Source organism: Lonchura striata, chromosome 7, assembly GCF_046129695.1.
Source record: "Lonchura striata isolate bLonStr1 chromosome 7, bLonStr1.mat, whole genome shotgun sequence".
In the NCBI taxonomy this organism is placed as follows: domain Eukaryota; kingdom Metazoa; phylum Chordata; class Aves; order Passeriformes; family Estrildidae; genus Lonchura; species Lonchura striata.
Window position 1 is genome coordinate 11,641,560 of NC_134609.1, and position 24,761 is coordinate 11,666,320.

Consider the following 24,761-nt stretch of genomic DNA (forward strand, 5'->3'; position numbering starts at 1 on the left):
TGGTTTTTTTCTTTAATGTAAGAAAGCAGAAAGTAAATCAGCAAGCAGATATCCTTAACAAATGTACTGTTTTCCCCCTCAGTGGAACTGTTGCTCCAATACCACTACTACTTCTGTATATTGGACCAGCCTCAGCTTAAGCACCTCTACCCATTCCAGCAGTATGTATCCAAGATGGATGTATTTCAGAATAAACTAGCACTGTTGAAAGAAGCATAGAAACTAGACAGTTTCCATCCATAAAAACTGTCAATCTGCCACAACACTGAAATTACAAATTTTTTTCCTCCTGCTTATGGGATAATGGGGAGGTGGTTCAATCACATCCAATGCAAGTAAGCCTGAGTTGAAGTATCTGTCCTATTAGCAAAAATAGTTGCTACCTCTTGGGTTTTAAAAGCAGCCAGATCTGTCCCCATGACTCAAGCAGGAATTAAGTTACCTGTAAGTTCCCAGATCCTACCAAGAAAATGAGACAACAGAAGAAACCTGCCAGCTTGCTATGGTATCACCGCAATAGGCCTGGGAAATGTATATTTAGCATATACAGCAAGTACAGCACATGGCGTTTCCTTAAATGTGTTTATCAGGTGGCTTCAGGTACATTCTAAGAAATCAAACCAGGAATGGCTATGTTAGAGGGTATTGCCTTCACATATGTCCTTTGCCACAGGGAATCAATAGGCCAGACCGTTGAAACTTAGAAGACCATGAAATTACCCTGATTAAGACTAAAGTGGACACCTGCTCTTAAAGAAGTGCCGGAGACTCCCTGTCATTTACATAAGCCTGCAAGCAGCCAAGATCACCTCCCACAGTAAAGGGTCTGAACCGTATTTCCCGTAGTTCTCTGGAGGTGAAAGGCACCACATCACTGGCTTTCCAGGGTAAAACCATGCAACAATAAAGTGCCAAAAGGCTGCTAGCTAACGTTTCTTCAGCCAAAGCAGAATCTGAAGATCCACAAAAGCACAGAATGCAGCTGAAGTCTTGCCAGAGGTTTCTAATACTAACATACTGCTGACAGGCATTTTTTGTCACTGATGTCTCCTACTTGAGCTGCAGTTTTAGTAGAAACACAAGCTTTGGAAGTAACAGGCTACTGCACAAAACAGTGATGACAGATCAGAGAAGCAATCTCAACATTTCTTGAGCTTGACAAATCATGATCAAGCTCTCAAAATATAGAAACAATTAAAAACCCTAAAGATAACATGTCAATAAAATGAGTAAGTAGTAGGTGAAAGAACACTTATTTTAGAATTTGTTTCCCTTTCTTCACCCACATAAGTCAAAGACCAGAAACAACTACCTTCAGCAAGGTCTGAACAGTTATTTCCTTTTTAATGCCTTTGCAAAAGAATGGTGACTGAAGAAATGACCATGTGTTGGATCCACACTGAGGCATCAGTCAGTATTACTGTAATTCTTTATAATGCTTTCAAGCTTACCCTGATCCGTTGCTTGATTCTAGAACAGAAGTGTTGAATGCATGCATCCATACGTATCATGTTTATCAACTGCATCCTAGGAATATGAAGAAAGCTGTAATATAACAACCTACACCAATAGAAAATTTATTACATTTAAGCTATAATTCTGAATTTGAGAATAAAAGCTATATTTTGATAGAATGAGAAAAAGGGATTTTAATGAATTATTGTTTTGTTCGGCATAGTGAAGCACATTTGTTACAGCATGTGGAAGCTTTCTTGTAAGCAGATGCATGTGCTTTCAAGCTATATTAATTTTATTTAGCAACAAACAGACAATATTTTACAACACAGTAAGTGTTGTAAGGGTAGCTATATTTCAGAGTAAAAATTGTTTTAAACTAATTCTGATTTTAGTATTGTTATTTAAAATACAGAGTTTCTGGGATAAATAAGACACATGGTAAACCAGACATGGTAAAACTGTCAAATCTGTTTTAACAGCAGTGAATTTTAACAGCAGCACAGTTCTGCCCAGCCAATCTTTAGGAAATCTAACAATTTTATTAAGTCTTTGAATATATACCTGGAATAAGGGAAATATAGACCCTGATGTTTTCCCTCTCATTTCATTCCCAGCTTTGTGACTACATTTAAATAATAAGAACTGCTCCCTTGTCTCGGTACTACGTACCCTATTTCATTTACACCTCAGACACTATGCTGAAACCTACCTTGATACTCACAGCTTATCTTCCTTCTACTTCATTGCCACCTCTTTTCACAAAATTTTAGCTGATACAGTGACACTTGTTCACAAACATCAAAACCTTTTCCCCCCCCACCTCTCCCTGGCCCATTCTTTTTAAAAACATGCCAAAGAAATACTGTTGCAAGCACAAGCAGGGGAAGAGGCAAAATAAAAAACACCACACAAACACCAACAACAATCAAAAACTTGAAAAAGTATTCAATATGCCTTAAACTGATGCAAGCTCCAACTTTACTGAGTCCAAACCAATATACAGCAACTCTAGAAACAGAGCTTCCTAACCCTAAGAAAAGTTCTGGCAAGAGATGAGCTACAGTGCAGCAACTGCCAGAAACATGTAATAAAAGAATGCTGAAGACATTCAAATAAAGTAGGTATCTTCTAGAATTCCTTTTTAAACTATAATCTAGGACTAGCAACTCTCATACAAAACTTACTTTGCTCTTTATTTCATTTTTATTACTTTATCTGATTAACATCTTTTTAAGAGCAGATACCAAGTTTTTCCACTGCAATAAAAAGCAATCTTGGCCAAGAAAAGATTTGCCCATTAGCTGCACTATCTCCACAAAGACAGCAGCCTTATTAAATTACAACTGTTTGAACAAGGTCAAGCACTCAGGCTTTAATTCAAAGTGTTTCCAGGTATAATGCTGTCAGGTCAACTTAAACAAGCCAACAGAGGCTTTGAGCTTGATTAAATATTAAAACAGAATCTTTCACATCTGTTTTTACCCAAGGATGAAATTACTGTACATCACTTCAACCAGCTCATTAATACACTAAACACATATCTTGCCTCAAAAGGTTACAGGAATATCATATAATGCTTTCAGTGTGCCCGCAGTGAAACTTACACAACTCAGCTACAAGTGAGGTCACTGCATACTTTAGCAGGATGTCAACATTTAAAAAAAAAAAAGTCAGAGGTAATCAGTTAGTCATAGATACATTTTAAATTAAAAGATGGGAGCCTCCAGTGTAGCTAAAGCAGTTGCCTTTGATCTAAACCTTTTAAATGTTCATCTTATTTTCTTTGACAGATAACTTGATAACAGACACAAAACAAAGTTTGATTCAATAGTAATTATTTTTCAAACTGGGGGCTGTTATGCCCAACTAGAAATCTGCTTAAAAAAAAAAAAAAAAAAAAACAAAACCGCACAGCACAATTTTTAATTGCAATATAAAGAGGTCTATCAGGATCATCTATTTCAACACCTATCATTTCTAACCATTCTTTGATGGCACGTTTGAGCATGGGAGAAGAGAATGCATTTGAGGATACAAGTTCTTTGACAATGATAAACACACAGTATTAACAACTCCACATGGCATCTGCAGCCCTTTAAAACACAACCAGAAAAATAGATACTCCCCTAGCATTACCTTTGTATGAGACAGGAGACATTAGTCAAATCATGTTTCCTGACTGCAATCCATAAAAAGCAGAGGCAAATGAAAGTCATCTATTTAGAGCAACAGATGTACAAGACAGGACTTGGAAGGGAAGCTATGGGAAGTGTTTTGCATCTAGACCATGCTTATCCCAGAGAGAAAATGGTCTCTGTATTTGTATATGCTGAAATTGAACTTAAACACCACCTGTAAAAAAATAAAAGAAAAAAAACCTAACAAATTTGCCACAAAGCATTCAAATCTACTACACAGTCTTAACAGCACACTCTTAGGGCAGGGCAGGAGGAAAACTACTTGAATATATAAGTTCTAACATAATTAACAGAAGAAATCCCAACACTTCTGAAAGACCCAGCATCTCTTTGAGGATTCAGAACTATATATTTTAAGCACTGCTAATAAGGCGTGAGATAATTTGTTTAAGACAAAATAAAATTCCAATAAAACACACTTCTACCACCCACTAATTTACACTTGAACAATATAATTAACTAAACCAAACTATGCTTAATGTAAAGTCAATAAATTCTTTTTTGGCAGTTGACACAAAAATCTACTGGGAATTACACACTTGAGAAAATTAATCATTATAACACACTGGTTCAATGCACATCTGTATTGAAATAATTTGGTCTTTAATTCACTTTATTTGTAGTTGGGTTTAAAGCAGTAAATTTGATCGAAGCAGGCCTCATTAAACTGATCTAGTTCAAACTGCTTTCCGTTAAGCTTGGTGTATTTGAACAAAGTCAGAAAAGATTCATTTTCTTTAAAACAATTGTGCATTATTGCAAGGAGCCCAAACAAGCCAAGACCATTAATACATAATATAATAAAGACATTTGCATCTGATCTGAGAAAAAGCCAACATTAATGATCTGTTTGCTTTCAATACATTTTCTTGAGGCACAGATACTCCTTTCTTACTGCTCACAGAACCTCACACAGACAAATAGATGGGAGACCACCAAAATAAAGCATCTAGAAGCTCAGGCTATTATGACAACCTCACAGCTTCCTGCTTTGAGTTATGTTTAATACTTTCAACACACACATAATTTAGCACTGTGGCTCCCAGATTTCATTAGATTGGAAGTCAGCAGCAGCAACAGGTGGCTGGTGCAAAGACACCACATCCATGTCCTGGGGAAACCTGTGCCGAGTTACCTGATTGCACAGAAGTGACAGATCCAGCTAAGAGAATTACACCAACACTCCTCTCTACATGAATTCAAAACCAGCAGCAACTCTGCAAAAGGTGGTAGCAATCACAGCTCCATTTGTAACTACCAGGACACTCTGAGCAGTTCAGGAGTTTGAGCATGTCCCCAGCTAGAAGCCTTCACCCCAGCCTCTTTCAGGACAGGGCATGGTATCACTGCATATTATTACAGGAGCCCTAATGTCAGCATAACACACTATAGGAATATTTGGCAAAACAGAGTGTTACACTAAAAAGGGTGTAAAGATGTGCAGTAACTCAAGAGCATAATGGTAATCACTTCCACACATATTTACCTTCCTATTCTGTTTGAGTGACATGGCAGACAGGACGTTCTATGCCAAGGAACTGCTTACTCTCAGGTAGGCACATAAGCAAAATCCTAGAGGATATGAATAAGCTGATCTCTCTAGAGGTTTTTATTTTCTCCAAGTACACACATCTTCCAGATAAAATAGAATATTTTTGTGATTTCAAGAGATGAAGAACTTTTCAAATTAAGTTTTGACCTTCCCAAGACAACACTGGGCCCTATCCTATCCCCCTGCTTTCACCACACGTAGCTCATGCCTCTGTGTCCACTCCTTTGGAAACAGAAACATGTACCTGTGTAATTTCAGCTTTACCACACCATACAGTACAATACCTATTCTATAACTGAGTTGTAAGTAGCAGTCACATGTTCAACTAGGGTGGGAATGAAGAGGGAGATAACCTAGCATAAAATAAAAACATATTCTTAGAAATTAAAAAAAAATATAAAGGCACAAAAACCCCCACTCAACCTGAGCCCTTATCAAAGTTTTCCCATTCTTCAAAACAAAAAAGTACCACCTTCCAAGGCTATTTAATTACACTACTTTCTAAACAATCCCAGTTATTACTACAGTACTAGACCAAAAGAAAGAGAGGACAAATAGCTTGCACTTCTCATGAGCTTTAACTTTCCACAAGACTTAGTCTGATATACTTCTGTGGTTCCAGGATCTGAATTGGGATTTAAGTATCTAGAAATCCTTGCCCACCTCCAAAAATAAACATCACAGGGTTATTTCAAGGGATGTTCAGGTGACTACCACTTTTTCCATAAACAAGCACAAAACAAGCACAGTAGTGCAAAGATAATCCCTTAAGCTCCTACAACTAAAAGGAGAACCCAAAGGGACCAGAATGGCTCTACTACTGAATTTCTCCCACTCCTCATATAAATTGGTCATAAAATTACCTTACGGGTGAGAAATCCACTAACACTACATTTTGCTAGTGATTTCAGAAGGCAGCAAACTTATCAGTAATGAAGTTCTGGTTTACTACAGTTAGACATGTTGCCATGATATTTGATACAGCACCCCACATCTTTTGGCCCAAGTATCTGAAGCTGGCTGCAGCTAGTACCAAGCTACTCAATTAACTTGAAAAGACAGGTCAAAACCTCAATACTGTTAAGTGGCTGACAGTACCTGCAGAAAGTAAGCTGCTCTCAGTAACAAACATTGCCATTACAAAGTTTACAGCAGAGAGTATTTTCTTCTTTCACCTTTCTTTCATTCCCTGTAGTCTTCTGGGTTTCTCTTCTATCCCCACTCAACCTTGCACCTCATTTTTCTATTTTTAAAATCAAAATATTTCAATCTTCACAAAACAGTGAGGTTTGTAAATCATTGTATAAATGAGGGTGGCACAAATAAAACATATTGTATATATAAATTTTTGAATGAATGTTTAGAAGTAGAGTACCTCAATGCAAATAAAAATCACTTCCAAGAAGAAAAGAAAATTGTCTTCCCTGGAAGCTGTTTAAAACTGTTATTTCCATCAATTCCTGAATTGCTACTGCTAAGTGGCATTAGAATATAAAATCATACTCTACAGTTTTCTCCTCCTGAGATTTACAGTTAAATGATAAGAAAAATACTTCCTGGTTAAATTGGACAGATAATGCAATACAGCTTTTATCAAACCAATAAATATGTTATAATATACAAGCCTCTGGCCCTAAGAGACTTCCTTCTCCAGGTGCTGGCAGTCTATAAATTAGCTCATTTGTAGCACAGAAAAGCTCCATAATTAGTACCTAGTTTATCATTAAAACCTTGCATTCAGTGTATGATGTCACAGACTACTGAGTCTGGCTCTCATTTACACACTCAATTATTTTCAGGCATCCCAGTACAGTTGATCCCATTAGTTCCTATATAATTGACCAACTTCAACAGCTGCAATTCTTCTCTTGTAAATACAGAGCATATTGTAGATGACAGGATCATAGTTATCACTCTTAAAATTCCACATAATATACAGTTTAAATTTGACAAAGCTTAAGATGCTTTGCCCTGTAGCCAGAAAAAGTTCGATTTAAAAAGCACTGTACAGTAATTAAATTTAAACCACAGAATTACTTAAAGTACCAGACTCATTGACTGGTAGAGCTTTTATTGCAATAGATTAGACTCATTACTTAAGCGTCTGAAAAGCAGTTGAACATCATTTACCTCTGGTACTAGAAATTAATGCACTTACTTTTGATTACAGCTGCAAATGAGACATACAGATAGCAGTTCTGTAGATCCAGGCACACCAGATACCCCTATGGACCAATGGAAGTGCCCTAGCTGACTCAAATCTCACCTAGTGACCAACATGCTAGATCCTCCTAAATTCCTCTGGCAAAACCTAGGATGCATGCTCTTAGAATTTCTTCTATCCAAATATCTTGAAATGGCAACCTCCTGTAAGGCAGATATGTAAAATAATGGGCAACTCAGTAAAGTACCTAATTTCACATAGCCAGGAGAAACCCTGAGATGCTTTCACCTATTTCTATAAAAATCATTATATCCAAGAAGAAGAAGATCTGAGAAAATACCTTATTTAGCATAAAAACATCTCCCAAGTCTGAAAGCCAAGAAGTGCTTTCTTACTGGACCTCAAACATATCAAGAATGGTCTTAATGACCATTAATGAATCTAATGATTCATAAATCAAAGGAGAACACAGTATTAGAAAAGACAGGACTCAACAACCTGCAACTGTACCATGAAGGAGTGTTTAGCCCTACAATTCAAAGGGCAAAGAAAAAAGGCAAAGTTTTTGAAACTTAACATGTTGTGCTGCTGTACATACACATGGAAAACAACTTTCATAGGAGGTAGTATTTTCCCCCTCCCACCTCTATCCTTTATTCTATATAATGGAAATAAAAAAAAACTCCTTTTATGTTTTTTTCAACACCTTACTTGGAATTTAATGGACAATACCTGCTAATTGCATTATACAGCTTTTTATTGTGGATTTAGGGTTTTGTTAATACCATTTGCACATCAGGTATATTCACAGTGACTTGGAATTTTAGATAACTTCAAAGATTTTTCTTTGCATTAACTAGGAGCAACAAAAAACCCAATCCCAAAACACAAGAAAAAGCAACAAAGCAGCTTCCTGTTAGGAGGCAAAAAATTATGCCCTTTAGTTGTTGCACTTCTAATGTGTTACCTGTAAACCCTGCCAGCCGGGACAGAAAAACCTGCTAGCACTCAGGCCATTTTCCTCCAGAGCAGAAGTATTTTATAAAGGATAACACACTAGCTAAATTACTCCAGAAGATTTCACAGGTAGATTGCCACCAGTAGTGATGACATTTGGAAAACTGTCTTGGTCATCTGGTGCTGTGGTTGCACTGTCTGAAGCATTTTTTCCAACAAAGCCACATGATCCATGGGGAAAAGGAAAAGAGAAATAGGAAAGATTCTACCTCAAAACCTGTAGATAGTTTAAGTTTTGATTTGGCATTCCTGTTTTACACCATTAAAGATACTTCAGGTTTTCAACACACAAACAAATGCAAATAATGTAGGTCAGTATGGACCTTGCAGATGAAGATGTGTACCGACCAAATTCAGGAAAAGAAAATCAAGGCAAACACCTCACTCCTTTCTGCAAGATACAACAGCATAGCAGTACAACAGAGCTGCGCAGCACATTGTCTTTTCCTTCAAGACCAATATTTTACCACTTAAACTCTTTTATCATTTATCAGTGTACCAATGATGACATATTTGCGTTAATCTGCTACAAGTACAAAGTAAACCTGTAGCAAAGCCTTACAGCAAAAGAACAATAATCACATGGAATTACAATTTCAGTATGCTCTAATTAATTTCACTTTGTGGTGGAATGTTGGGCAAAAAATAGGAAGTCTGTAGCATTCCATTAAAAATATTAGAATATTTCTTTTCAAGACAAAAACTCAAACAAACCAACATCATACATGGATCGGGCAGCTAGTGAGGCTAGTCTTTGGAGTCCTGTAATCAGTGACCACAAAAGGAATTCCAAGTTCTTTATGAACATACATTAGCTACATTCACATATTAATAAAGCTGAGGATAGCACTATGGTCCTCTATAGAAAGGTTACTTTCCAACTTGTATCATGGAGGAGAGTCAGGATCTTCTTAAATCAGTTACACTTCAGACATTAAACAGAAGAAAACTGCAGTACTACAGAAGCGCTTCTGCAGCATAAATGAGGCTACTCAATTCCAAATAATGTGCTATCAACAAAATTTCGTAATTATTTGTTTGCAGAACAGTGCTTGCCTGTAATCTAGGTAAGAACCTTTCCATCTTCAAACAGAGCATCTGCATCATACCTCTCAAGATGGAATCTTCTCCCAAGTCAGAATAATTAAACATTAAATTAAACTCTTAAAAACTGTCTTCACTGCATTCACTCGGTCTTTCGATTCTACTCTAATGGATTATCCACAATTTAGTCAGAATTTAATCCAGTGTTACAAATCATGACCAAAGAAAGATTATTTTAATCCAGCTATAAAAGCTTGAGCTCTTGAGCTAACACACTAGATAGACTATTCTGAAGCTTCACCTGTGTTACTATACTAGCACTGCAGATTTTGAAGCACAAAAAACCATGGGAAGGGAGTGATGGGTCCTGATTTTAGACACTGGAAACATAAACAGCATGTTAAGCCTGTATTTTCTACTCAATTTTACATGTGTGTGTCAAAACATACACACATGTAGCAGGGCCTCAAACCAGCTATGTTTTTGAGCTGTGTGAACTGACAGTGGAAGGCAGATAGGTGCATGGGAAAAGGTAGAGCAAATAAAACAGGTGAAAAAAAAAGCATTTTTTTTACTCCTTCAGCAGATGAACAGTCCAACACTTCCCATATATGTGTCTCATCTTCCTAAATTATTGTAGGCTAAATATAAAAAGATTAAACTCTGCAAAATAACCTAATAGAGACTATTGCTTGACAGGAAATAGCATGAACTATACCATGTCCTATACCACAATGGCAAACTCAAATCATAGTTGGTTTTTCCTTCCCCTAATTATGAGCAAACCACAAAACCTATGTTAAGATTTTATCAGTTAAGGTTCCCTCATGGGAAAAGTTCATAAACAGCTGTACACAAAATCACTGCTCAGTTTCAAGTCTCCAAAGTAGTCACAAGTTTAGAAGAATGAAACCTGTCCATTTTGACACAATATTTGGACTTCTTCCATCAGTTGAGGTATTTGCATTAGTGACTTCCTAATTAACACTCTTGAGAAGCATTCAAAGCAAAACAAAAGTAACAAAAAAATCCCACAGTATACTGTTTTTATTGATATTGGTATCACCTAGGAAGTACAGAGTCTGAATACAAACTGGTAATTTGGGCAAACTAACCCAGAGAATGTAGCTAAATTGTATGCTACGTGAACAGTTTTTATACAGATTACACATTACTGCCTCTTAGTTTCATAACAGGACACTTTCCAGTACCCTCAATGGAAGCTGTTAAGGAAGTATTGACTCTAGATTTTCACTCAAGCTGTACACTAAGGAAGCTAAACAACCAACCCTATTCATAAAAAAATACCTGCCATTTACTTCTGCTAAGCTGGCATAAAATATATTTTTTAAAAATCAAAACAAAACCCTTCTGTTTTTTGCTATTGTTTTCACTAAGTGAGTTATCCGTTCTAGATTATGCTACTCTTGGACAAGACTGAAAAAGCACATCTAAAAAACAAACAAAAAAAAGCATAGAGCATAAATACCAAACCTCTCTTCTGTGGTACTAACCACACCAGGAATAAGTGCTGATGGCATATGCTGGATCAAATAGAGCTACCAAAATTTTTGTAGACTAATTATTATTTACTGATTTGTGAATACAAATGTGTTAAAACTGCAAATAAAATATAAACATTACTTTTTTGTAGCACTACACTAAAAACTCTTAGGAAAAGTGATATTTTTACTTGTATATAAAAGTCAGCATATCAAGAGAGTATAGCAGAACAAATGCAACTTCACAGAGCTCTTAACAAGCAAGAGCTGCTGCCTTATTTTGAAAGGCAGGTCTAAGTCATGCTTCCCCATTGCTGTTTGTATCAAAACACTTGTCATTGTACCTCTGCTAATATCAGCCCCAATTAAGAATTTAATTATTCCCTTACTGGCTTTATAGTCTAACAGCTCTCTGTCAATGAAGAGTGATGTATGCTAATAAGCAATATTCCCTGTGGTACCTCCTCCCAGTGAAACTCCTTCCAAGAAAACAATTTAAATTTAACATTACAAACTCAAGGGTTTTTTCTCCAACTGTAGCATTTTGCAATATTTTACTGAAAAGCTATCCAAAAGAAAGCAGTCTTTATTACAGGCCTTAAAAAGATCAGAGGTGAAGGGGACTGCTAGATCATATAACTGAGTTCCAAGTTGTTGCAGGTATGCACAAAGCTTATCTGAGCCATTTTGGGCTGGACTGTAACAGCAGCGAGGAACAGCAGTGCTGTAACCCAGGCTGTGTCAGAAGCTACCATTTCCAACTCTGATACTGGAAGCTGTACTTTGGAAGTCATCATGCAACCTGCCTTATAATCATATTTATCTCCAGTGAGGCCACAGTCCCTCACAAGTAAAAGACACCACTGCAGGATCTATTATATTTTGGTCTGCTTTGCCTGAAGAAAGAATTAATATCAATTTACCTTAGTCATGTAATATATTCTATGGAAGGTTGCTAAGAGATTAAAGACTTTATTTTCATATATAATATTATGCAATAGTTAGTTTTAACACTGAAGCTATCTTAGAGATGCTAAGTAGACCATTCTTTAAAGCTAGGACAACATCTCAGGTTTTTATATAATTAACTTTCAAAATACAAACAAGGTGACAAAAACCTTTGTTTGATATGAAGCAGAGGTAGAAAGGAATTATTAGAAATGTACTGGAGTTAGATGTCAGCATTTCAGTAAACTAAAAGGCAAAGGAAAAAAAATCTATAAAAAAACTCCACTAGGTACAAGAGAAGAGCAATTTCTTCAGAAATTATTTTGAACATTTATGATGGAATGTATTTCACTAAGTATTTTAGCACTGTTTTCAAAAATGGAAACCAATTTGCTTACTAGGGCAAGAATATATTGGAGGTAATGAAACCAACATGAAGTTGATTCCCTTTTACGTAATTCCAAAGATGTGTCATTTGGCTGTGGTATTTCTACAGCAGAAAAAAAAACAGTTCCTGGGTATGAGAATATCGTATCCCAATGTGTTACAACTTTATGTAACAAAATTCATTTAACATAGATTCATTTCTAAATTCTGTACCCCAAATACTGATTTTTAGTCAGCTTTTTCATTATAATCCTAGCATTAGAACAAAATTTCTAGTTTTTGAGCAATATAATTTCTACAGATGCAGCCCAACAACACTTCAATGAGACTGCATGGAAGATGGTCAACTGTTTATAGGTCGAAGTCTAATCCATGTATGATGTGGGCTGAAAGAAAACCTAAGAGCCCTGTAGAACATTATATACTTGATAAAATAAATGAACCTCCAAAGTATTCAGGAATGAAGTCAAAGTCACACTTAAACAGGGCAGGGAAGATAAACCTAAACTGGATCTGAAAAACATTTTCCTATAACATGCATTAGATACCAACCCTTAAGCATAGGGTCTATATGGAGAAGCCTTCTATATAGCAAGGTACATAAGCACATATAGCTGACAGAACAATACCTTATTTGATTTATATTTTACCTACTGAATTTATGAAGCAATTGTAATATTTTCACAACAACTCACTTTCTGATCCTTACAAAACAGTTTTCTTGGACAAAGCTATACTGATCTGAAGACCTTGATTGTTTTATGAAAAAGTGCATAAACACTAACAATCCAGAAATGTTTTCTGCAATCCAAGTACTTTGGGAATGCTACAATTCCTTCTCCAATTCCTTTCCAAAATCATTCTAGAAACTAAATACTTCAAATCTTGAAAACTGCCCTTAATAAAATTCTGTGTACTAATTTGTTTTTTAAAGGATGAGGAAAACAAGTCTACATGTATGATCTTTAAATCTACTTGCATAGATTAGGTGAACACTCAAATGTAATCCAAAGTAAATGTATTTATTAACTTGACAATCATCAGACTGCTTAAACTATATTTGAGGGAAGTCTAATAAAGCAGAAACAAGAGTTTCTCCCCTCCACAGCACTTGAAGAAAGGCAGAGCTTTCAAAGTTTGCAAAGATCAATAAGCATGTGGTGACAACAAAATTGAAAAGCTCAGTCTAGTTAAAATGTTGAACACCATTACCAATCTAATAAGATACCAACACTTAAAAGGTAGTACAAAATAAGAAATTCTTACAGTAGGCCAGTGCTCAGTACCTGTAACAGGACTAAACATCTTTTAGCATAATCTTTGTACTCACTAAATCCAGAATGCAACAGTAGAGCAGCTGCTCAGTGCCTGCTCTGCAGAATTCAATGAACGACAAAAGGTTACCTTAATTCAATGAGATAATCAGCACACATTTACCCTCTACCAAGAGCTTTCCAACCATCTGCAAGGCGGCAGAGCTGACTGCCTATAAAACAACTGGCAGCATGCTGACATGTCCTCACATCACTCATGTCAATGAAAATTTATCTCTTAGCAACAGCTAAAAGAAGCTGAACTTCCAGAAATATTTTAGATGCATCACGAGCCAACAATTTCTTCACAAGTGATTTTGATTGCTGCTGATCTCCAAACAGATGTCTACTCTAATTGGTAAAATTTATTAAATACATATCTTAAATAAGAAAAAGTCAAGTTGTCGTGCCCTAAGAAAGCAATAACAATGGGACTCATTCTAGCTGTGCACATAAAAGACAAAAGCTAACCTTATTTGAAGCTGCTGGTCTCACAGTATCAGTAACAGTGAAGTAAACATGTATGTGTTGTGGAGAAAGGAAGGAATTTGCTATTAAGATTGCTGTAAGAAATGGAAAGCTAAGACAGAAGTCCACTAAAACAAAGATAAATATTTTTGACAGGTAAGCAAAGTAAGAGATTCAATGTTAATACCACTCAGCTACTAAAACTATTTTATGATTCCCTTCCCTGCTACATGGGAACAAATACAAAATTTGAAGGCATTAATCTTTACAAGTAAATTCCATACAAAACCTCTGATAAAACTAGAAATACCCTTGTTTTAGCAAAAATAATTTGCATTAGTAAAACATCAAGCAAATTAGAATTTTAGCACCAGACGGATATCAGGAAATGGAAAGAGCTTGTTCTCAGCTATATTACAAGCTCTTCTCTAGAAAACAAGTCATGCAGAAGCCTCTTCAAAATATATCCTAAAACAATACTGGGAAAAAAAAACAACATAAATCATTCAGATTCTGGTTCATGTTAGCAGATAATGAGCAGTTTTGCTTTCTTCCATCACTACTATTTTCCAGAAGACATAAAACAAAAACTGTCAATCCTAGGCTGAATAAAGCCACATTTATTTACTTGAATTCAGTCAGAATTGAGCTATCATACTGAATTCACAGCAGTAGGAAGCTGGGAACACAGAGGAAGATTCCTGTGGTGGTTTATTAATCCAAATAAAAGAGTCCTACCACCCATCTCTTGTTCATATCAGAAAAGGCTCTTGCAACTCACCAATGAAAGACTGAAAACATGCCCGTCAGAATAGCAGCTAGTCACTGGTTTTTAAACACAGTGCACAAATTCATAAAGCAAAATCAACTGCCCATTGTGACAAAAACTCCAAATGGCAAAGCACAGAACTTATTGAACACAAGTACCAACCATTTCCTTCTTTAAGTGTATGGCAGACAAGAAGTCAAGTGACTTCTATTATTCTACTTATTCATTAGCTAAGAACTGCCTGTGCTCTATGTCTGAAACACAGGTGCCACTGACATTTGTCTTTTATTGAGCCAAATGCAAACCCTGCTAGTTAGTGTTGCCATGGATACATGGACATTACATAAAAATTAGTTCTTAAAACTACAGCACTCATCAGCATCATTTTGGAAAAAACACTTGTGAAACTGAAGCCAACTTCAAAATACCACCAGTGATGAAATTAACTCCTGGAGAGCATGTGGAAAATGTGTGGCAAATTCACCACAGCTTAAGCTAGCTCTGCTTCTATTCCGCAATGAGGAAACATCAGCCATGCCTACCAGACACCTCTGCTGAGATCATACATAGCTTTTTTCCTGTGCCAGAGTCCCGCTCGTAATTAGAACCAGAAGTCTCAAGCCTATGCCACCTAGAACTGCTTTAATTGGTAACTGCTGGACTGTACCACCACAACCATGAGGGGAGAAAAATGAGACTCTGCCCCTCTAGACCCAAAAAACTTGACAAAACAGAAATTCCTGCATATTTGTAGCTAGGACTGCAGTGACAAGGCATAAGAACAGACAATCTACAAGTCTGCAGTTTCCCTCACCACATGGGATTTTTCCTTATGTAACATCTTATCTACAGCACAACCCAAAGTCAAAATAATCCCCACAAACCTGGAACTAAGCCCAGCAGCCCTGGAGTTGCCTGCACAGGCATCCCTGTAACAGGTCACACCCATTCAATTCAAGAAGGCTGGTGGCGCCTGCAAATTCAAAACATTAAGCTCTTCACAAAGAACATGAAGAGGAAAAAAAGCTCAGAGAAAAATCCACCACCAGTAAAAATATTCCTCAATGAGGGATACAAGCAGATTGGGAAAAAACAACAATAAATACAAGTAATTTTACAACCGAAGGAAATCACACTAGTTTAAAAGTTGATTTGTCACTTACCAGGTTACCACAAAGAACAGCAGTGGATCTGTCAGCTAAGTGATGCCTGATCCGACATGCCATCATGTTCAAAATTCTACAGCCATCATCTGAGCTCTAATACTGTTGTTCCAGTACTGCACACAGCAGCACTCCATCCACTCGACTCCATACAGTCCTAGTGTCCTGGTTAGAAACGGGCCCTCAAATCATGGGTCTGTCCTTACACCCAGGCAAATACAGTGCTGAACACAAAGAACCAAGCTGATAACAGGACCATAAACGGAGTGAAATGTAAAGAAAAATTTAGAGTTTTTGCCAGTTGAGTCTTTTCTTAATGCTAGCTGGAAATTCCTTCAAAAGTGAGAAACTTATGCCATTTCCAACTACCAAATTGAAAAACTGTAGTTGATTAGCAGTTAATCTATACCTGTTATGTCTTTTGACAAAAAAAATAACATGTCAAAAATAGCAGACAACTTCAACTGCAAGTTATAATGATTTTTCATCACATTTTACAATAAAGTTCCTGTAGCAATAAGAAACAACATGGAATTGCTCACATTTCAACTGACACAGAAAAAATACCTGAGTCAAGACCATCGCTATTATATGCTCATTGAAGAGCAAAGGCGCTTTGAACAGATAAGAAAACAGCACTGAGAAATTATACTGTGTAGCTCTCCTTATTTCTAAGGCAGCCTTCTGGTATTTCTGATTTAGAAGTAATTTTGATGAAGGAGATATCTGTGCATTAACTAGTTGAAGAAACATTAGTCTGGGAGGAAAAATGCAAAGAGTAAAACCTCTAAGCACAGTTTAGAAATCCAATGTCACTCCCAGTTAAGACAGAGGAGTCTTAGCATAGATGAATAAACACCAATAGAATTGCTAGAACTACACAGGATTTCTTTAACTCACTGCTGTCACTTTCAATACAGGACTCATCACAGAACCCCAACCAATTAATTTTGAAGGGAAACAAGAATCAAATTTCAGCACACCTTAGGATTAAGCAGCTTGCAGTATAAGGTTTGGAATCACTCCTTGCAATAAACAAGAACCACGTGCATATCATGCAGAACATCTAGCTTGGGGGAAAAAAACCAATGAGTAGGGTCTTCCCTCACAGATCGGTAAGCTACTGTAAATATGACCTTATTTGCGGAAACTAATTCACATTAGAAATTGAAAACTAACATCTACCCTGCCTTACGAAGGAATAGACCAATCTAATTCAGGAAATAGCAGTATTTAACTTACTTCCCACTGTACAATTCAAGAAAACTTTTATAAATATGCTTCTTGGGTTGGTCTAAATGTGTTGAATTGTAAAGCACAAAAATAACCCCCCAAAGCTATATATATCCATCTATACAGTGGTATGAGTTGCTTCTCCACAATATGGGACGATGAGAAGTTTCCATTTCAATTTCTGGTAAGCTCCAGTATCTCAGGAGTTAAAAGCTCTATGTGTTCCCTTGGCTTATGCACAGAGTTGGCACTTTTAGCATTTCAGAAGCTACAGGAACAGAAAAACAAAACAAAAGCATAAACTATCACACACACAAAAAACAAAACCCCCAAAATAAAGCAAGCAACAACAACAAAACCTACCAAAACTATTCCAAATCCAAAACCTAAACACCCCAAAATGCAAGAGCAGCAGAACCTAGCAATCATTCCAGAACTTCCAGGACCAGATCTACACACATTAAAGTACAGGCCACCCTTCCAGGAAATAAAGGTAACTTGTGAATTGATATAATGAGAAACACAAACATAAGACTTCATGTTTGCCAAGTAATGCCAACATTCCTCAGTATTTTGTCACTATGAAGATGTTATGGGAGAGAAACAAAGGTTGCACCTTAAGACAACACTATTTTATGGACTGACAAAGCTCAAACCTAGATTTCTTTTTCATTTCCCTGTGTACAGTCACTTCAATTGTAGCACTGCAGACACTCTATAGAAACCTTCCCATCACTGTATTTGAGTGCTCAGACTCACTCTCAGAAGCCCAAACACCACATAAAGGCAGCTCCCAAAGTTCAGCATTACGAATATCCCCATATGTGTAAATCTGCAAAACACCTTGTTCATTAGTTTCTGCCTTCCTTTTCTGTTTCTGCACAGTGGAAAGTCTAAAGGACAGATGCAACAAGAAATCTCAACCAACACTGTCTTGCTGCCTACTCACAGGAAGACAGGAAGCATAAAAACTGAGCAAGGAGGAGCCTGAATGCCAAAAAAGCAATTCGCTATAGATTGGCCCTTTGCCTGAAAGACAGAAGGAGGAACACCCAGTGTCTGCACTGGCACAAGATACATACCAGAAAACTGAAATTCAACCCATGCCAAGTTACACTTTGGAAAGCTAAATGTACATAGGCCAGTGAAAACAAAATTAGATAGGAGTTCAGGGTAAGAAAAATTAATAAAACAAGTTTGGTTTTGCATGAAAGTCAGCTTAGAAAGACAAACTGAAAGTGAAAGAGAGATTAGTAAATTTTTTTATGCCAAGAATCAGATGAAAATCACAGTTGCTGAGCTGTTCAACAGAGCATTGAGGAGAACCAACATCAAGCCATCTCCATTTGAACATTATCTTTGAAGTTTAAGTACTAATTATTCTGAACAAAGCAAAGATTAAACTGCTGAAATACACTATGCATTCCCACAGCCCTCCGATGTTACAATGGCCACTCCATCTTCATCTTTAAAAGCTCAATTTATCCTTTTAAATTATGTCTAAAAAAAAAGCAAATAAAGGCCTACAGCCTACAAATAGGCTTTGAGTTTATAGTCACACAGCACTTGTGCTCAGGAGATGGCTAACTCCCAAGACTTACTAGATTTCATGCAGCTCCCAAACTGTAGAACCTTCCTAGTGCTTGCCCAAGTGGCAATGAAAACAGAAAACATCAGCAATATTGCCATTCTACAACTGACACCATTAAACTTCTTAAAACTAACCATAAGTTTTAAATACCACTTTGCTGCATTTCCAGAAGCACATTTTAATGCTTCAAAGGCTTATTGAAAAGCTAAGTATCACTCAATTTTCCTCTCTCTTCACACCCTTCCCTACTATGTAACCAGTTTTTACACTGCATTTTCTGGTTAACATATTCATACAGCCCTTTTCAAGAAATGCTTGGTGAGAAAAGGTGTGAAGCAAAAGGGAGGGTATCTATGAACGATACTCTTGAGCATAAGGAAGAGTACATAAGAGCAGTTAAATTGTTTAAATATGCATAGCAACATAGTGAATATCAAACTGCTACACAACAGAATGAATTCTTTTTCTGCTTTCTTGTGTGCAGGTTTTTTTGCTTTGTTGTTTCTTTATTTGAGGATGACTTTTTTCTGGGTTTTTTTTTTTTTCAGGACATAAGACACTACAAGTCTTCATCCTGAATATGTTTTCAGTCTTCCTTCACTCTTAAGGCAGCTCTACCTCTGGCTGGATGCTGTCCTTCACAAACCCAGTTAACACTACATCAGGCACCTTTGGAAGTGCATTGATTCAAGTTACCTGTCCAGACACCCAGCGAGCATTTCCCTCAATGCCACCAGAATACTCCAGCTAACTGAAAAGTCCTTTATATAATATATACTACTCATGACACTTAAAATACACCACCTAGACACCATATAGCTGCCAAAAGCTCCTGACCTTCCAACAAGATCTATCTTTCATGAACCTTGAATCTCTTCATTCAGAGATGGAAAAGCAACCCTCCACACAAACAGGAATGGAAAGGGATAGAGGAGGGGGAAATTTAAACAGCTGCACTGCATGCTTTCTCTTGCTGCAACTCAAGAATTGATACAACTTTGTGCAAATCCAGAAAAGTCAGGATAACACTTGAAACAACATTTTTATACAAATCCTTTCTTCCAGGCCCATGGATAACAAGAGGAAACATGGCTGCTTATGTATTTCTGTAACTAACTGCAGCTATTTCTAAATCGAATGAAAACAAGAGAACTGTATCTAGTTGAATTGGATCACCCAGTTAATAGGGATGAGAAAAGCAGCTCAACAGCATACTGCTAAGACAAAATGTTTAGCACTTCCAGCTCCCTGTTCCAAGTATTCATAGAATGTAAACCACTCAACACTCCTGTCACATAGTCAAGGCTCCAGGTCTGCAAAACTAAATTCCATGACACTGCATTTCAACAGTATTTATCTTCGCAGTGCTCTGCATACTCAGATGCTTTAGGTGGGTGCTTGAAGCAAGCAAACAAAAACAGTAATCCCAAAACCAAACAACCAAAAAAACTCCCAACAAGCCAACAACAACCCACACACAACACAACCACCTTGCCCCACACAGGCCATACTGTATCTCTTCTGATCACCTTTCACTCAGGAAGAAAGGTTTAGAGTCTGCATTTGGTATTGCGAGTGTGAATTTTCAGACTGACAGAGAGCTCTAATGCACTTCCAATGGACCAAGTCTTCTGTCCCATCCTGATGAGATGCTAATTATGCATTACAGAAAGAAAAATAATAAAAATTACTCAAACTTCCACAATCAAGCTAGAACACCACCTCTGGTATTTGAAAATAAAAAAAAAAAACCAAAACAAAACAAATATACAAAATTAGCCACTCCAACAGAAATCATCTCTTACTTGTACTAGGTATAGAAAGTGCCAAAGAAACTTTAAAATACGCCAATCTTATCAAACATTAGCCATTCCCAACATTTATTGTATTAATTTCAATAAATAATCTTGACATGCCCCATACTGTCACTTAAATGCTTCCTAAAAATACCCTAACAGTTTTTGTGCAATGTCAAACTGCTTATACAAAAATTAACATAAATTTCAAATGAAGATAGTCACATGCCAATAACAGGGACAACTTAGGTACACTTACTTTCAGAACTGTCCCTGAAGTATTTAAAGCCATACATGGTAAAGAACAGTAAAAATCCTGTATTTAAAACAAGTCTCTATATATTTGCTCAGTAACCTCAGTAACTTAGCACAACTAAGAGGTCAACTACACTAACATGGAACTACTGATTCACCAACCTCACATCAAAACTATTTTTGTCAGGAAAAACCGTATGCCAGTTTTTAAACACGCAAGTCACACTGCTAATTTTGAGGCACCCAAATGAAAGCTTATTTCTTGCCAAAGCACTTGCTAGAGAACAGATTTGTTTGGCTAACTTCTAGAAGACAGATTTATCCTTATACCAGTATTTTAGTATGGCAGTACTGGCTTTTTCAGCACCATGACCCAACTAACATTCCTTGCAAAGGCTGTCAGTCTCAGTAGGTAGCCTAACATGGGAGAAACATTTTTGTAGAAATTCATGTTACTTGGGTTATTCAGTACTCCAGCCCTAAAGTTTTTCATGTCATTACAGTATCAGAATTACAGTAGAAACTCAAACTACTTAAACAGCTTTATCACTACAAGTAATTAAATGTTTACAGTGTACAGCTACAGCAGTAATTGCACAGTATGCAGCACTTTTGAATTTCCATTGTGATTATAAAGTGTGAAGCTCCATGTATCCCTCAAATACCTGAGAAGTCCAATTTAACATAAATAGATATCCATACAAAAGTGCAATTATATTTAACATTTATTTAGAGAAGCTCACAAAAATAAAGCTACAACTACTCACCTCTGACAGTTCCCCAAACAAGTGTTCCTGAAAACCTCAATAATTCCAACACAAGCGTTTTCTACTCTGAACCCTCCAGCATCTCACCATCAAAGGAAAACTACCCCTGAAAACCATAATACAGCTTCTAGGAGACACTGGTGGCACCTCTACAATAGCAAAGCTGTCTGGACTATTCCATGTCTAAAACAACTGCCATCAAACTTGACCAGCCAGAAGAGGAAAACAAAAACAAAACAAAACAAAAAAGAACCCCAAACCATCAACTTAAAAATATTTTAAGACTGAAACAGGTAACTTTCTTTCTCCCAAAGAAAACTGAAAATTCCAAACACACTTCACCATACTAAATGGGAAATGATCAAAGAGTACCTGCAGACCTATCTTTGACACTATCCTTTCATAAACAAAAAATTAATTGGTAGCCTTTCTCCCTCAAGCTGAAACTCTGTGAACAATTAACTTCAAAACAAGACTCAAGTAATAGCAAAAATAAACCCAAGCAGGGAGCACAACAAAAATAAAAGAGGGAGAATACTGCAGTTCAGCTCAAACTGTCACTCTAACATCTTCACTTCTCTTCGTAGAATATTAACATTCATTCCAGTTTCTATTAACTGACATTTTAAAGCTCACTATCCACATACAAATAGCATTAAAAAATAATAATTCTTGCGGTCTTAAACATCACAAGTCCTACCAGTGGCATCTCAGGCCATCAAACCACAAGAAAATCTGTATATCCCAGCAGAAAATGAAGGTAAAAGACCACAAGCAAATCACGCTGCAGATTTCAGCTACACCAGTCTGTCAGGCAAGACAGAACAATCTCACAACTACAACAGAACATACAGCTGTACTCTTCTCTGCTGCTCTGTTCATCTACTGAAAATTCAAAAAGCAAACTCTCCAATGCAGAATGGCAGGACATATGGAGCCAAGTAAAATTCATTTACCAGAACTGAGTCTGCAATAAATCTTAGACATGCAGCCCCACTCATATACATTCAAATGGTAAATAAAACACAAGAAGAATCATTACTTTTGTATTAGGTAAATAAACAAAGGATAGCAATAATAGTTTTTCATTAGTACATTAGCTCTCATTTTTCAGACTTACCTGGTCTTTTTCATGGGGTAATAGGCTGACAGGTGGAAGGGAAGCTGGGAAGGTGCCGGAGTATTTTGGAGCTCCTTTGCTTTCCAAACTGCCATAATTGACTCTATACTGAGGACCATCCTTCAGTAACCTCCCATTGTTCACAGCACGTTTGGCCCCCAGCCGCAACCTCTGCTGAAAGGCAGGATTGTTGAAAATACTTGCTAGGTCATTTTGACTTCTCAAATACTTTTCTATGTTTTTCAGGGAGGAGCCATTAGGTTCTTGAAGCCCTTCAATTGCTCTTCTCAAGAGTTTATTCCAATCCACATTACGGAGCTCATTACAAGCTCCTCTAGATCCCTTAACTGATTTAGGAATATTGCCAGGTTTAACACATGAAAACCGTCCAGGATTATCTGGGTCCTTGTAGGATGCAAGACCTTTGTTAGTGACTTTAAGAATAGAACCATCTTGAACACTAAGTTGCAACTGTTCTGAAACAGTCTTCTTATCTAATCCATGGGAAGCACAAACAGCATGACATATTCTCTCTTCAGAAGGCCTTTGCTTTTGCTTTTTAACTTTTTGTATAGCTTCCAGAATCCACTCCGTATAAAGAGGGTTGGCAAGTTTTACCATGGTTGATCAGTAATTGTTTCCAGCCAAGAGTTACCCATAGAGGTTCCTCCTTATTCTTCTAGCAGATCTTTCAGAGGTTGTTCACACCTCAAACACAAATGAAAGGATTCCACACACTGCTTGGACACATGGCAAAAATATCCACCCTGAGGAGTCAGAAAAAGCAGAGAAATACCTGCTGACTGAAACTTCCTAATTATGTTACTGAAATGTAGAAGGGGTTCACCTGTGATGACACTGGTACCTCCTTAAAAGAAAGTTTGTTGCAACCTTTAAAAAGAAAAAACAAGAAGCAGGGAGAGAATACAGTTAATGCTGAAGTATTAAAAACTAAAACTGCACTCAGACATGCATTCATACTATAGATGCTGGAGTATAGAAAAATCATTGTGATATTACATGAAACATTTGTCAGTTCCCACCCCACATGAAACAAGTCATCATAAAATCCTTCTGCTTCTCATAACACTCAGTGGATTTCGTTTTCCTAAATTTCATCACCACAATGCTTAACCTACTACTGACCTGTTGGACAATTTCCATTCAGTCAGGCATCTGAAAACAGTCTAAAACAAACTGCCTACAGATCATTTCTACACTGATTATACATGCACTAGAAAACCCTAACCAACAGAAAACCAAACCCCAACCAATGAAAGATAAATTATTAACCACTTCCAATTCTTACAGTATCCTAAGTGTCCTGCCATGTTGATTACACAACTCAAACATCAAAACCAAAAATATCAGAACCAAGTATTACATCTTTCATTAATATTTAGGTAACCTACAAAACCAAAAGGCACCATAAAAGCACTTCTCATTTTAAGATGTGCAGCAGAGAGGCATTTTTGATACAAATCCTCACAAACAGAAATGAAAACAAAGTAACAGGATGCATTTTCACATAAATAGGTTGTCAGCGCAAAGACGTGTAAAGAGGTCACATTGAAAAATATTTTATTGACTCACAGTTTAACAATTTTTTTTACTTACTATGGAATACATCACTCCAATAGAAAATTCAGTGGCTACAAGAAACTCATTTAAGAAACCTGAAAGAACATCTTGATGAGGATTTTATTCATTCTAGGAACACATGTGAAAAAATACAACAATTTAAAAGTCTCACAAATTAAACATAAGACAAGAATTGCATAATGAATACAGAAATATATTTGAAGCATTAGTTTTTTCTGCCATGAAGTATGAGAGCTTTTGAAGGCATTAATAGAATGGCATGATTACTTCAAATCAAAAGAAAACAAAAAACAGAAGAGAAAAATTTTCATTCTCGATATATGGGTTATCTTGTAAAGTAGGCAATCCACCAGTTTCACAGCAAAAACTTAAAAGTATTTAATACACAAGTATATTTATAAAGCTATGGCAAAC

The 24,761-nt window shown here is 36.7% G+C and overlaps 1 protein-coding gene across 7 annotated transcripts in view; it reads right to left on the reverse strand.

The window, feature by feature from the left end:
* KAT6B (lysine acetyltransferase 6B) overlaps positions 1-24,761 on the reverse strand; it is a 104,827-nt gene that overhangs the window by 73,687 nt on the left and 6,379 nt on the right. For all 7 annotated transcript variants that reach the window (XM_021549135.3, XM_077784577.1, XM_077784579.1 and 4 more), the window contains one exon: positions 22,746-23,636. In XM_021549135.3, coding sequence (XP_021404810.2) covers positions 22,746-23,366 — 621 coding nt within the window. In that variant the 5' untranslated portion in view covers positions 23,367-23,636. The remainder of the gene's footprint in view (positions 1-22,745; positions 23,637-24,761) is intronic.